At 36.5% G+C, this 14,822-nt stretch overlaps 1 protein-coding gene across 1 annotated transcript in view; it reads left to right on the plus strand.

Moving 5' to 3' along the window:
* The window catches only part of INO80 (INO80 complex ATPase subunit), a 122,332-nt gene that overhangs the window by 50,540 nt on the left and 56,970 nt on the right, over positions 1-14,822 (plus strand). Inside the window, exons 17-24 of the mRNA XM_054565572.1 lie at positions 1,157-1,241; positions 2,187-2,304; positions 3,256-3,341; positions 6,120-6,287; positions 6,501-6,634; positions 7,665-7,732; positions 8,822-8,915; positions 9,667-9,838. Coding sequence (XP_054421547.1) covers positions 1,157-1,241; positions 2,187-2,304; positions 3,256-3,341; positions 6,120-6,287; positions 6,501-6,634; positions 7,665-7,732; positions 8,822-8,915; positions 9,667-9,838 — 925 coding nt within the window. The remainder of the gene's footprint in view (positions 1-1,156; positions 1,242-2,186; positions 2,305-3,255; positions 3,342-6,119; positions 6,288-6,500; positions 6,635-7,664; positions 7,733-8,821; positions 8,916-9,666; positions 9,839-14,822) is intronic.

The following is a 14,822-nucleotide window of genomic DNA, read 5'->3' on the forward strand; positions in this document are numbered from 1 at the left end:
AAAAAATCCATGTATTACTGGTCCCAGACAGTTCAAACCCATGTTGTTAAGGGTCAACTGTATTTGTGTGATATATACACACATGTGAAAATAAAAGATCAGAGAGGTTTCAGAACATGGCATGTATTTGACTTCTGGTCAGATACATGGTCTTTCCACAAGTCATTTTTCTGACCAGAAGTCAGAAATTCCCTTTTGTATTTTTCATGGAACATAAATACTAGTGTTTAGAATACAAGGATTTTTCTCAACTTCTATCTCCTTACTCAATAATTATGGCATTTTAACAGATCTTTATTCTTCAAGGAAAATTTCTGTGGAAGAAGGGATATCTGCCCTATCCTTGAGATTATTTTAGACAGGAGGTCTAATAGGAAGTAGAATGTTACATTATGTGGATTGTAGGTTCCGTCTGCTATATGCAAGTTGTCCTAGTCCCTGGATGGTTATTGGAATTCCCCAAGAATCCTTTTATTGGAAGTTACATGTTTAAAATATTCTAATACCTTTAAGGTCACAAACTGAATAGTAAATTAGTGCTTTGCTATAAAGTGTTACTCAGTGGTATTAAACCTTGGGTTTGAAGCATTTTTACTAATTGTTGGTGAGCACATAGGACTTTCTTAAAGGTCCATGTTATCTGGCAGAATGGTATTTTCCATGGAGCTTTCCATCATCTGAAATGCATTACTTCATATTGCACTCTTTCAAAGTAGGACATGCTCATAACCGTAGACTCTTTGTATTTTCTTCTCACATCCTTCCCCTTTCTTCATTGCTCCCTCCAAACTCACTGGAAGGACACAAATTAATCATTTTAAAGCTTCCTACTACAAATAAGTGCCTTATAATGGAATGGTTTGTGTCAATACGAAGAGGACTTTATCAAAGCCAGAAAGGATCTTAATCTGCCTATTTGTGGGCTTTTTTCCCCCAAACCCTAATACCATCTTTTGAGTATAGAGGACTCTGTTTCTCTTACATTTCTTGTCCTCAGCTTTGTTGAATATTTTTCGGTTGTGTACACGGTGGATTCTTGATTCTGAGTGTTTGTTATTTTTTTTTTTTTGAAAGCATTTTTAGAACTATGGGGACTTGGTAGTATGGAGAAAGATTTACTGCTAACTTGGAATTTGTAATTCATCTTATTGGACAGTGTTCGCTGGAAGATTCTCTTGCAGTTCCAGTGTCGGAATCGGCTTCTGCTAACTGGGACCCCCATTCAGAACACCATGGCAGAGGTAGGCACGAGTAAAGGTTTCACTTTTAGGTCTACATTTAATCGAGTGGTTTCAACACAGAATAGAAATCTTTACCCATGCCAACCGGGAGTGTCTATGCTCTGTACATATTATAACCCCCATGTAAAAGGAAGAATTCGAACATAGCTTGCCCTAACTGGGTTTTTTGGCATCATTCCTATTTTTTCTTATTCTCTGGCAAAAAGCAAATAAATTGCTTTATTTCTCTGTATTCATGTGATAAATAGTGACCACATTAGGAATACTACCCATCCAACGTAGAGATGTTTTGTACAAGAATGAAAAGGCAGCACTCTTTAACACTGAGAGAAGCTAAATTTTTTTCTCTAGTGATCGTCTACAACAGGGGTCATAAAACTTTATGTAAAGACACAGATAATAAATACTTTAGACTTTACAGGCCATTACAGTCAGTCACAACTATTTAACCTTGCTGTTGTGATGTGAAAGCAGCCAAAGATGATACATAAATAAGAGTGGCTATGTTCTAGTAAAACTTTACTTGTAAAAATAGATGGCAGACGATACTTAGCACCACAGATTATAATTTGCTGACCCCTGATGTAGATTTATTATTAGCAAGTTATGCTAGCTCAAATTGTGTGCAATTATGGAATGGATTTTTTAATATATATAAGATCTTTAAAACTACCCCACTGCAAAATCTGAGCTTGCGCTTTCAGACTTTTAGTTTGAAATTAATTGAAAAATAAGTACATTTTTCTGTAGCACCTTATAGAATTAGAATTGGTTGATGAGGCAGGTGCTGACGCAGTTTCTCTCTCATTAACTCACACATACACATGCACTAAGACACAGATATACACACATACCTGCAACTTTCGTTCTCTCCAAACCCTTTTACAGCCTCATACACTGTCATTTTGTTGCCCTTCAGCTATTTCACTTTTCTTTTGTTTCCAGCTCTGGGCTCTGCTGCATTTCATCATGCCAACATTATTTGATTCACATGAGGAATTTAATGAATGGTTTTCCAAGGACATTGAGAGCCATGCCGAAAACAAATCCGCCATTGACGAGAGTGAGTACTTTCATGAACTTTCTTCTGTGTATCAGTGTAGGCAACCACAGAATTGTATGTTGTTTTCTTTATGAAGAATTTTTCTTCAAGTATACTTAGAAGGATCAGAGTAGGGGGTGTTTTGCTCTTATAAAATAATTATGTACTTTGTTTATGTACAAAAAAGTCATAAAAAAGGACTAATTCAGGTGATGGTGCTATTTTGTTGGGTGATCAAGGCAGACCAGGCAGAGTCATAAAGTGCCATATTCTGGCTTACAGAGTCCATATTTTCCACATAGATCCTATCAGATTATATTCTTTGTGGAATGGGTAAAGCTTTTTTCCTGTTATAAAAGCTGAAAATACTAGAAGGATCATTTTTATTAGTTTCTGTCTATATTAGAATTTGTTTCTACTGTGAACATTTTTAACCTCGTGTATCATTACTTTTGACCTTGTTGAATATTATCTTTTAAGAGAATCATGAGGTGTTTATTATACAGACATGAAATAACATCTGTTAACTATTAGAACAGTGCTTAGGTAATTTCTTATACATACAAGTTGTTATTTGCTGACATACTTTGAGAAAAATGAGTTTGGGGGAACACTAAAAAGTCACAGATAGCTTACATTAGACCTATATGAGAACCCTATTGTGAGTCAAAAATGTTCCTTCAGCACTCTAAAGGTGAATTCTAATAAAAATAAGGGGGTCCTTGTTGGGCTGAGTAAAGTGAGAGCAAAACGCATTTGCCCAATTGACTGTAGGAAGAGGTTATGGAGAATTCAGATTCCTTGGTTTCCTATTTAAAGAAAAAAATATATATTGTTCCAGTCTTCTTTCAGAGAATCATTAAGCCAAAAGGTGTTAAAACAGTTTAATGAGAGCTGTTTTTGACTTTTCTTTAGTTTGTGTTACATCAATATAATGCATTACTTATTGAGGGCATGCTCCTGGTATTACAGATCAACTCTCTCGCTTACACATGATTTTGAAGCCATTTATGCTGAGGAGAATCAAGAAAGATGTAGAAAATGAATTGTCTGACAAGGTAAGGAAAGAAAACCTCATGAGTTTATTAAGGCTTAATGGGCACCAACTTAGGGTTCCAGAGTGAAAAAAGGTTCCTTGATAAATGTTCAGTTGAAGAATAATTACTTTGATTAAGAGAAGACCTTTAAACCTGAGTGAATCAAAGAAGATTTGAGTCAAATAATCATGGCAAGTAATATTTTTTTGTTTTACACTCTTTATTTTGGCAAATTTGAAACATTACAAAAGTTGACAGCATTGTATAATGAACCTTCTTGTAACCACCCTACAGTTTTAACAATAATCAACTCATGGCTATCCCCACCCTTCTACATTTTTTTGAAGCAACTCCCAGATGTTTTTTATTTCACTTATAAAAATTTTCATATGTATCTCTGAAAGACTTAGCCTTTTTTAAAATACATAACCCTAGTGAAAACAACAGTTATTGTATTTTACTATCACATATCCAGTCAGTGCTCAAATATCCACAGTTTGTACATCCCTCCCTCCCCGCCCCCCCTTTTTCTTTCTCTTTCTCTCTCAGAATTAGATTTTTGAAGTCAGAATTCATGCAAGATCCACACATAGCATTTGGGTGACATGTCTCTTAACTATCTTTTTAATTCCTTCCTTCTGTTTTCCCTTGCAATTCTTTGTTGAAGAAACTTGAGTTATTTGTCCTGTAGAATTTTCCACATACTAGATTTTGCTAATTACATCATTGTGGTATTGTCAAGCATGTTTCTCTGTCTCCTATATTTCTGTAAACAGATTTAGAAGTTTATTGTGCTTTGGGTTATAATATTTTTTCCCATACAAAGCAAGTAATTTTGGCTTATAAATATCTTTTTTGAATCCTTACCAGACTTCTGTAATTTTCTTTTATCTCCTTTGATTTCTCCCCATATTCTCCTTCTTTTTTTTACCAGTTCCCCAGTCCTCTGGAATTTTTTTTTCCATATTCCATAGAGTCTGCTTGTTCCTCACAATTCTTCTCTCTGCCTACAGAGCAGTTTTTCAGATCCCTGATGATATCAGGTAGTTCTTCTCTCTCACTGTCACAAGGATGGATTATTTTGAAATTAGTAACTCCTCTTGGAAGATTGTGGTGGGGATGTACACCTTCAAAGAGAGACGTGTACCTTTGTTTTATTTCTTTTTTTTTTTTAATCTTGGTGACTGTTTTGTGAAACTGGCTGATTTTAATTAAAGAGCACTGCAGTGCAGATGTACCTGACAAAAGGAAAATGCTTTATTAAAAAAATGAATCCTTGAGGCTTTTACATCACAAAGGGCTTAAAAAACAGTAGTGTCATAATTTCTATTATTAATGGTGAATAGGGAGATGATCAGAAGATGTAGTATGGTTCTTAACCACTGTGTATAGTGTAAATTTTTAAAACATCATTAATGTTTTTGATCTGTTAAATAATACTAATATTTTTATTTATTTAACTCTTATTGCCTGGCATCCACTGGTGTGTAAACATTCAGTCTCCAGCTTCTGTTCAGATTTCCAGTGAAGATAAATATATAAATAACTGTAATGCTGTATCATAGAGACACAGTGATTGTGTGAACTCTAATGGGAACAGAGATGACATGACATAGATCTGGAATAATGAGTTGACATTTACTAGGAAAATATGATAGAAAGGGGATGCTAGGCAAAAAGAGCAATGTGAACAAAGATAGAGCAACATTCGAGTGTTCATTATGCTTGGCAAATGTTATTCAGACCATAGTTGCTAAAGGTATATAGGAGGACCTGGTAATGAGACTAAAACAATTGGGTGGGTTAGATTATGGAGATTTTCCTACCAATGGGAGAATTTTTAATATTTTACTATAGGCAGTAATGTATATTGAAGGTTTTTTAGCAGTTGAATTGCCGTACAAGATTTGTGTGGAAAGTTTCTTAGAACCAGTAGAGACTAGAGGCAGGAAAACACCAAAATAATAGCAGTCTAGATTAATATAATGAGATTCTTCAGTAAGGCACTGGGAATTTTTCAGAAAAGGTAGTTAGAAGTAATTTTCCAGGTTGGATTGAGGGATGTGGGGAAATGATAGCCATGGGGTATGAGAAAGAAAAGTCAGAACTGACTTAAGTTTCTCTTTGGGCAACTGAGTGATAATGCTGTTAATCATTTTAGTAAATTGTGGGAAAGATCATTGTTTTTCTTCATATGTCACATAAAAACTGCTGCATACTTTCTCATTAGTGCTATTGTATTATAGTAGGTAGTTGAAAGTATGGGCCTAGGGAGGTTTAGGAATATACAGTCTTGTATATTCCTAAATATACAAGATATACAATGTATAATATACAATGTATAGTCTTGTAGAAGTAAGGCCTGCCTGAGTGTGGTTGGTAGGGTAACAATATGGGTGTAATAATTTATAGTTTTAATTCGAACATTCCACCTATCTCATGTGGTGTGTTCGAGTGCAATATTGTTATGGTACAGAATTACTCTTACATGCTTATGGTTTTGTAATTAAAAAGGGGCATTATTTGTGCCAGACCGTGTATTTTTGTTGTAAGTCACAGTGATGGGCAATAATTGGTGCTATTGGAAATGGAAGAGATTGCCCAGGTACACCATGTACATTGGTGACAAGGGAAAGAGGATAACTATATCAAAGATTACATAAAGATACTGGGTTTCTAGAGATAATGTATATTGTTTTTTCAATGATAATGTGGCTTGCACATGTATTCAACTTTCCATTGATAGTGAGTTTCTTACAAACTGTTTTTCAAAATATAAATGTTCTCACTCATTTTTAGATTGAGATTCTAATGTATTGCCAACTGACCAGTCGACAGAAGCTGCTCTATCAGGCACTAAAGAACAAAATTTCCATTGAGGATTTATTACAGTCTTCTATGGGCTCTACCCAGCAAGCACAGACCACCACCAGCAGCCTCATGAATCTGGTCATGCAGTTTAGGAAGGTAAGAACGTGAGTCAGTTGCCCTGGGGTTCTCCTGATTAGCCCACTTCAAGAAAAAGGCCTCTAAACTTGATGCCAAGTAAATGTTATTAAAAAGATGAAAATTGGAAAGTGTTTATTCACAAAGGTAAACATTCATGGTTTGTGATTTCCCTGTCATTTTATCGCGTGATGTCTGCACATAATAATGTTGTCTTCTTTTCCTTTCTCTTAGGTGTGTAATCACCCAGAGTTATTTGAACGACAAGAAACTTGGTCTCCATTTCATATTTCCCTAAAGCCATACCAGATTTCAAAGTTTATCTACCATCATGGACAGATCAGGGTTTTCAACCATTCACGAGATAGGTGAGCAAATACTAATATCTGTTTATTCTGAGTGTTTTTGTAATTTGGAGGATTGTGGAGATAAATTTAGTGGAGAGCGAGTTCCTCAACAAGAGGGTATTTAACATATTTAAACAAAGGGTAGACCACCGTTTATTGAGGAATCTTGTGGTAGGAGAGTCTGCACTGTCAAGGGTTTAGCTGGATGACCTTCAAGGCCCTCACCACTTCTAGTTGCTTTTCCAAATGAGGAAGAGGCACCTGTGTGCAAATATGTAGTAGCCCCAAAAGAGGTGTCTCTGCCCCAGTATTGAAATTGCTTTGTGGTGGCTTATTTTACATATGGAATAGCACTTGTGGGAGAATTGATTGGATTTCAAATTAATCAAATTTACCTTCTCAGAATCAGCAATGACAGATTTGGGTAAAGGTGAAGTGGTCGTTAATAGTAATGTGCTAGAGACCACTTTCATTCAGAACATAGATGTGTAAGCCGATTCTACGTGAGTGAGGGTGGTCCTGGCTTCTGGATTTTTTAACAAGCTCCCAAAGGATTCTTATGCACATCCCCATTTGAGAATCATGGATTTAGAAAGCTTCTTCTGAGGAGAAGCAATATAAACAATACTATCCAAATAATTATTGACAATATTTAGACTAATGAAACTGAAATTGAGAAATTTCATAGGTTTAATTTTAAGAATTCTGTGTCTGTGATAGCTTCAGGCTAATACTTAACTAGATGAGCAGGGGAAAGCAGATGGGTTGTAGTGCTTTTTGTTTATAGTAGATGATGACTTAGGGTGCTAGAATTGTGAATCTCTGAAATAAAATTAGACTACTTTAAACTGTTATTATCTTCTTATAGCTTTATTAAGTACTGTTACTTTCTGACTTTTTACACCATGATTTTTGCCTGGTAATAACAGGCTTCTTAAAAGTATAAAGAATTTCAAACCTAAAAGACTATCTTTAGTTTGGAACCTCCAGTCTAGTTAACTTCCCAATATTTATATTGCGGTTTGGATTTATTTTATTACTTAATTTACAGGTGGTTAAGGGTTCTTCTTTCCCCGTTTGCACCAGACTATATCCAACAGTCTCTCTTTCACAGAAAAGGTAGGTGTTTTTATCTTTGGGAAGGAAAGTGTGGCAAGGATTTACCATGATGCCTCTCTTTTGTTTGCTGAGTAACTGATTTGGAATTAATAGTGGTTTGCCTGCATGCTAGGTTTTTATTTATAAAGTCTTGATAAGGTTTAAGTAGCTCTGATTGGTGTGACTCAGTGGATTGGGTGTCATCCTGCAAACCTGAAAGGTGACCAGTTTGATTCCCAGTCAGGGCGCAATTCTCTCCTTGACCACATTTTATTTTTTATTTTAAAGACTTTATTTATTTATTTATTTATTTATTTATTTATTTATTTATTTATTTAAGAGGTTGGGGGAGAAAGGGAAAAAGAAAGGGAGAGAAACATCTATTGGTTGCCTCTTGCACGCCTCTAACTGGTGCCATGGCCCGCAACCCAGGCATGTGCCCTGACTGGTAATCGAACCAGAGAGCCTTGGTTCACAGTCTGGCACTCAATCCATTGAGCACACCAGCCAGGGCTCAACCGAATTTTTTTTTTTTTTTTAATTAGTCATCTTCATCTTAGGTGCTATGATTTGTGACTATAACAAGAAGCAACAAAAATTTATCACATTGACCTTGTCTTTATTTTACACCTGACTCTTCAAGACTTTCTTAATACTTTTGAAACTTGACAGAGACAGTGCAGGATTCCTATTAATGTGGCTTAGTTTCCGCCCCCGTAGTCTAAGGAAAAGAAGCTGCTCAATTGAGAACATTGTCCAAAAGTATTGAGGCAAGGTTCAGAACCTTTCACCTCTATCTTTTCCACAAAACCCCCACCCTGCCCTGTTGTGATAAAAAGAGGAAGGAAGTTAACAAAGAATACAAAAACCCCAAATGTAACCGATGAGCCACTTCACTCTGGCTCATCTATGCTGTATGTCTGCCTCTTCTACTTATGATTGGAGGACAAAAATATGGCACCCTGACTTCCATCAAAGTAACTGTGGTTTGGAACCTTTAAAATATGTTTCGATTATTAAGCCAAAGCCCAGCAGTTTGGCAAGCAGGCTTTAGTTGAGTATTATCTCCTGGTTTGTTGCTGCCTTTAATTTTGCCCTTTGATATTCTAGGTGTTAATGAAGAAAGCTGTTTCTCTTTCCTTCGCTTTATTGATATATCTCCAGCAGAAATGGCAAACCTAATGCTTCAGGGACTTTTGGCCAGGTGAGAAATTTGCTCATTGTTTGATGACAGAGCCATTAGAAATAAAAGAGGTCAAAGGTTGAATATTGCAAAGGCTAAATATTTAATGTTATGTCATCTTGGGAGCCTCTCATTCTTTTTCTGTTGTTAAAAAGTTTTATTAGGGAATCATAATTTTCTTTTGATTGTTTAATAATTGCATGATACCTCATCATATACCATAAATAAAAACTATTCAGGCTCTTCTCCCAAATGCTACCAGGTCTTCAAGTCTTCTTAATTTCTAGTTAATCTACTATATTTTATTTATTCGTATAGGGCAAATGATGGCTGATGATTCCTTTAGTTAGTAGCGATAGCCTGCCTTAAGTGTTCGGGGAAACTTATTTCAATGTTCTTATTCTTTGAAATAATAGCTTTCATTTATTTTATTATCTTGTACTTGTAATAAATAGTGGCCTCATTAAGAAAGGCTCTCTCCCTAATCTGAGGATGTTTTTATGATAGATGTTTTGCAATAGAACTAAATATTTTTTAATACTGAGATGAGCTTTACGGAAGATTTTAGTTTTTATAGTAACAAACCAAGTCATGCCAAAGGTAGAATTTATAGAACAAAAGTATGAAATGGTTTTATCTCAAAGTAGGAAAGAACTGTTTGTTCAGGATTTACAAGAGACATGTTAATGAAAGACAAAGTTCCTTACTGCTATAACGTACCTGAAACCTCCATGGAGCACTGAATAAGCGTGTGTGCTGTGATTTGTTTCAGATGGTTAGCTCTTTTCCTGTCTCTGAAAGCCTCCTACAGGCTCCATCAGCTGCGCTCCTGGGGAGAGCCAGAAGGGAAGAGCCAGCAGAGATATCTGAGAAACAAGGATTTCCTTCTGGGGGTTAATTTTCCACTCTCCTTTCCCAACCTTTGCAGCTGCCCTTTGTTAAAGGTAAGCATTTACTTCAGCATCAGTTATCCAAGTAGTGCTCCATTCCCTTTTCTTTGAATCAGTAAAAGTAGTTACAAAGTAAATGATCGCCTGACAAAGCAAAAAAGTTCCCAAAGGATTGGGAGCAGTACCTTGATTTATTATCTATTATATATATCTTGATAGACATTTTGTGTGTTGTGTGTGTGTGGCTGGGTATGTATGTGTCTATCTATAGGGTGTATATATTAAATGTATATTTTTGTATATAACTTTACTGTAACACACATCTTAAATGTGCAACTCTCTGAATTTATACATGTGTGAAACGCTTGTGTAACAACTACCGACATTACAATATAGAACATTTTCAGCAGCCAGAAGTCTCCTTCGTGCTACTTCCCATTCAATACTTCTAATTTAGACAAACCAACAAAGGAAGGTAATCACTATTTTACTTCTGTTATCACAGATTATTTTTGTCTGTTTTTGAACTTTATGTAAATAGAATTATCCAGTATGTACTCTTGTGTTTGGTTTCTCTCCCTCAGCATGTCAGTGCAGTTTATGTTGCATTATAGCATTATTTTTTAATGCTGTGAAGTGTTCCACTGTCTGAATCTGTCACAATTTAGTTTATTAATCTGTTTTACTGTTGGTGAATATTTAGGTTGCTTCCAGTTTGTGACTGTTAGGTATAAAACGACTATGCACATTCTTGTGCATGTGTTTTGGTGAACATAAGCACTAATTACTTTGGGATTTATATCCCAAAGGAGTGCGATTGCTGTATTAATCAGGTTATGTATGTTTAGATTTAGTAGCTACTGCCAAACATTTTCCAGAATGGTTTTACAATTTATACTTCCTTCTGCAGTGTGAGAAATTTGCTGTTGTGTCATCATCCTTACCTGGTATTTTCAGTCCATGGTTTTGAATTTGTGGTGGTATCTCAAATAATTTTAAATTGCATTGTCATGAAAAGTAATGATGTTGAGTACTTTTTCATATAATTTTTGGGCATTATAAAGTAGGTGAAGGGGAAAGTGACAAGAAATAAGGGATTGATGTAGGTCCAGATCCCATGGGACTTCATAAATTATTGCTGAGGATTTGGATTTTATTCTGAATGAAATTCATAGCACTGGAGAGTTAATGATATTTGCATATTTATATTATAGTTCTTCAACTAGATTAGAAGGTAGGACATGTATCCTTTGGAACAGTTAGTGGGTCATTAGTCTTAATTGCAATCAAATGTAGGGTGTTCTTTGGCTGACTCTGGTGTGTGTCCCTTGTTCCCTGGAGAACCCATATGATTTCCTTCTCTTCTGTGTTCTCAGTGGGTTTCTCAGGCATTGCTGCATATACTCTTTTTGGACTCTGGAGATAAGATCTGTAATGCAAAAAGAGACTAGAATTGGGTTCCAGCCTGTTTGGAATGACCTTAGTGGTGGCAGAATGAAGTCCTACTAGTGAAATATTGATACGTCTGATGAAGAGTCCCTTAATTTCCTATAGACCAATTCCCAACATTCGGTGGTATATATTACACTTCAGTTACAAAGTTTTACTAGTTTTATTTTTGGTACAGAAAGCATCATTCACCCAAAGGTCTATGAAGCCCTTTTTGTGTAGACACCTGCATCTTATTTAACACTCAAAGATATGCATCATTCATTTGTATTTTTATGTTTTATGTAAATATAGTAGTGTGTTCAGATCACCTGTTCAGTAAGGTCCTATATTAGTTACTGAATTTCCTGAGAAATTCAGATGTGGGCAATTTGCTTTATGGAAAATTGGCAGTGAAATCTGAAAGTTTATCTAATTAAAGTTACATTCACTTCCATTTCCTCTTTTTAAATTTTATTTTCTGTTGTGGATAGATGTTTGCTCTTGTATTGGTTTAGAATATACACGGAGTTACTGAGCCAGTGGGTCACAGGTAACTGAAAGCTAATAATGTAAGTGTAGAAACACTGTTACGTTTTTGGTCTCCAATATGCATATATTAAAAAACCAACCAGTTTATTTTGCAGTTTGTTGACATATCTATTCTAAGAAATCTCTGATTTCAAATAAGCAGAATGATCTTTATGTGGTATCTTCTAAACTTAAAGGTTAGCTTGGGTTCTGAATAAAGGATTATGTTGTTTGAAGCTCCATGTGTAACAGTTAGTAAAAGTAGAATAAAGTCCATTACATCTGTGGGTATTGAAGTGTGATCATGACTCAAGTCAAGAATATTTTAAGTCGAATATTTTATATCAACACTTGATAAGTATGTAGATATGCCAAATATTACAAATACATAAATTTTTTTAAAAATATATTTACAAAATAATACGCACATACACAGTGTACTCTGGTTGTTTCTTTCATTCTTTGTTTTTCTAATATTTTTTATTTATTTATTTTTGACGTATATTTTATTGATTATGCTATTACAGTTGTCCCAAATTATTTCTTCTCTTTATCCCCCTTCTCCCTGTACCAATCCACTCTCCAGCATCCCCCTGCCCCCCCTTTAGTTCATATCCATGGGTTGTACATGAAAGTTCTTTGGCTTCTCTATTTCCTGTACTCTTCTTAACCTCCCCCTGCCTATTTTGTGCCTGTTATGCTCCTTATTCCCTGTACCTTTTCCCTCTCCTCCCCCTCCCCACTGATAATCCTTCATGTGATCTCCATTTCTGTGATTCTGTTCACGTTCTGGTGGTTTGCTTAGTTTTTTTGGTTTCTTGTTTGTTTTTTGTTTTTTAGGTCCAGTTGTTGATAGTTGTTTGTTGTTATTTTACTGTGCATAGTTTTGATTTTTTTCTTTTTCGTAAATAAGTCCCTTTAACATTTCATATAATAAAGGCTGGGTGATAATGAACTCCTTTAACTTGACGTTATCTGGGAAGCACTTTATCTGCCCTTCCATTCTAAACGATAGCTTTGCTGGATAGAATAATCTTGGGTGTAGGTCCTTGCCTTTCATGACTTTGACTACTTCTTGCCAGCCCCTTCTTGCCTGCAAGGTTTCTTTTGAGAAGTCAGCTCATCGTCTTATGGGAATCCCTTTGTAGGTAACTGTCTCCTTTTCTCTTGCTGCTTTTAAGATTCTCTCCTTATCCTTAATATTGGGTAATGTAATTATGACATGCCTTGATGTGTGCTTCCTTAGGTCCAACTTCTTTGGGACACTCTGAGCTTCCTGGATCTTCCTGGATTTCCTTGGCCAGATTGGGGAAGTTCTCCTTCACTATTTGTTCAAATAAGTTTTCGATTTCTTGCCCTGGCTGGTGCAGCTCAGTGGACTGAGCTCTGGCCTGTGGACCAGAGAGTCGCCAGTTTGATTCCTGGGGCAGGGCACATGCCTGGGCTGCAGGCCAGGTCCCCAGCAGGGGGTGCATGAAATGCAACCACACATGGATGTTTCTCTCCTCCTCTACAATAAATAAATTTTAAAAACCTTAAAAAAAAAAAAGTTTTCGATTTCTTGCTCTTCCTCTTCTTCTGGCACTCCTATGATTTCGACGTTGGAGCATTTAAAGTTGCCCCAGAGGTTCCTAAGCCTCTCCTCATTTTTTTGAATTCTTGTTTATTTATTCTGTTCCAGTTGGATCTTTACTTCTTCCTTTTCTTCAAAATCTTTTATTTGAGTCCTTGTTTCCTTCCCTTCACTGTTGGTTCCCTGTATATTTTCCTTTATTTCACTTTGTATAGCCTTCATTTCTTCCTTCATTTTGCAACTGAGCTCAGTCATTTATGTGAGCATCCTTATTACCAGTGTTTCGAACTCTTCATCAGATAGGTTTTATATCTCAGTTCTTTTTCTGGAGATTTGGTCTGTTCTGTCATTTGGGCCATATTTCTTTGTCTTGGCACACCTGTTTCATTGTAAGGGGCAGAGCCTTTGGTATTCTCTAGGAAGGGGCAACCCTCTTCGATATGTTGTGGCACTGTCTGTCAGGGAGGGGTCGAGAGGGAACAATGCTGCTTGCTCGGCTTTCACCCTACTTTCTGTCACTTCCCTAGCTTCCCACAAGGGGATTGTGCCCTTTCAGGTGCTGATTTGCAGGTTGGTGGGTTTGTGTACATTCCAGGGCCCTGTGGGCCTCTCCAGTGGAAACGCCTATGAGACTTGCAGTTTCTCCCACTGCCACAACCCCCATAGATTTTTACAGCCATAAGTTTTGAATCTTTAGTTTCCCACGCTGAAACCCCTGGGTTGTGCGGTTTGTCTCACTCCCCAGTTGTTCTTCCCAGCTTATCTGCATGTGAATATCGGCTTGTCCTGGTCAGCCAGCCCTGGCCTTGCCCACGTAGTCTGAAGCCTTGCCTTACCACGTGTCGTTTCTGCCCCCATCTCCACCCCTCCTACCATTCTGGATGACTGTTTCTTTAATTCCTTGGTTGTTGGGACTTCCATGCAATTTGATTTTCTGGCAGTTCTGGTTGTTTTTTTATGTTTAAGTTGGTTGTTATCCTTCTTTGGGTTGTGTGAGGAAGTGAAGCATCTCTACCTATACCTCCATCTTGGCCAGAACTCTGTATTTATTTATTTTTAGAGAGAAGGGAACATTTATTTTTAAAGAGAGAGAAACATCACTCGGTTGCCTCTCCAACTGAGGACCTGGCCTGCAACCCAGGCATGTACCCTGACAGGGAACTTAACCAGTAACCTCTTGGTTTGCAGGCTGGCTCCCACCCCACTGAGCTACACCAGCCAGGGCATTTTTATTATTTTTTTTAAAATGTTAGTGGGAAACCACTAAAAAATGATTTCATGACCATCCCTACATGGTTTGAACAATACAGCACTAGATGACTGTACAATATTAGAATAGCTAGAGGACTGGGTAAAGAGAGTGATGTTGAAGATTCTGGATCATTCTTGGAATAGTAATGAAGAAGAGAAACTGATATTTTGATATTTTTGACCTTATGGAAGAGTCTCACTTCCTGAATATAAAAGAAAAGACTAGAAGTTGCTCAGAGAGCATTGTATGTATTT

Source organism: Pteronotus mesoamericanus, unplaced genomic scaffold, assembly GCF_021234165.1.
Source record: "Pteronotus mesoamericanus isolate MK-2021 breed Mesoamerican mustached bat unplaced genomic scaffold, CSHL_Meso_final contig_164, whole genome shotgun sequence".
Lineage (NCBI taxonomy): Eukaryota > Metazoa > Chordata > Mammalia > Chiroptera > Mormoopidae > Pteronotus > Pteronotus mesoamericanus.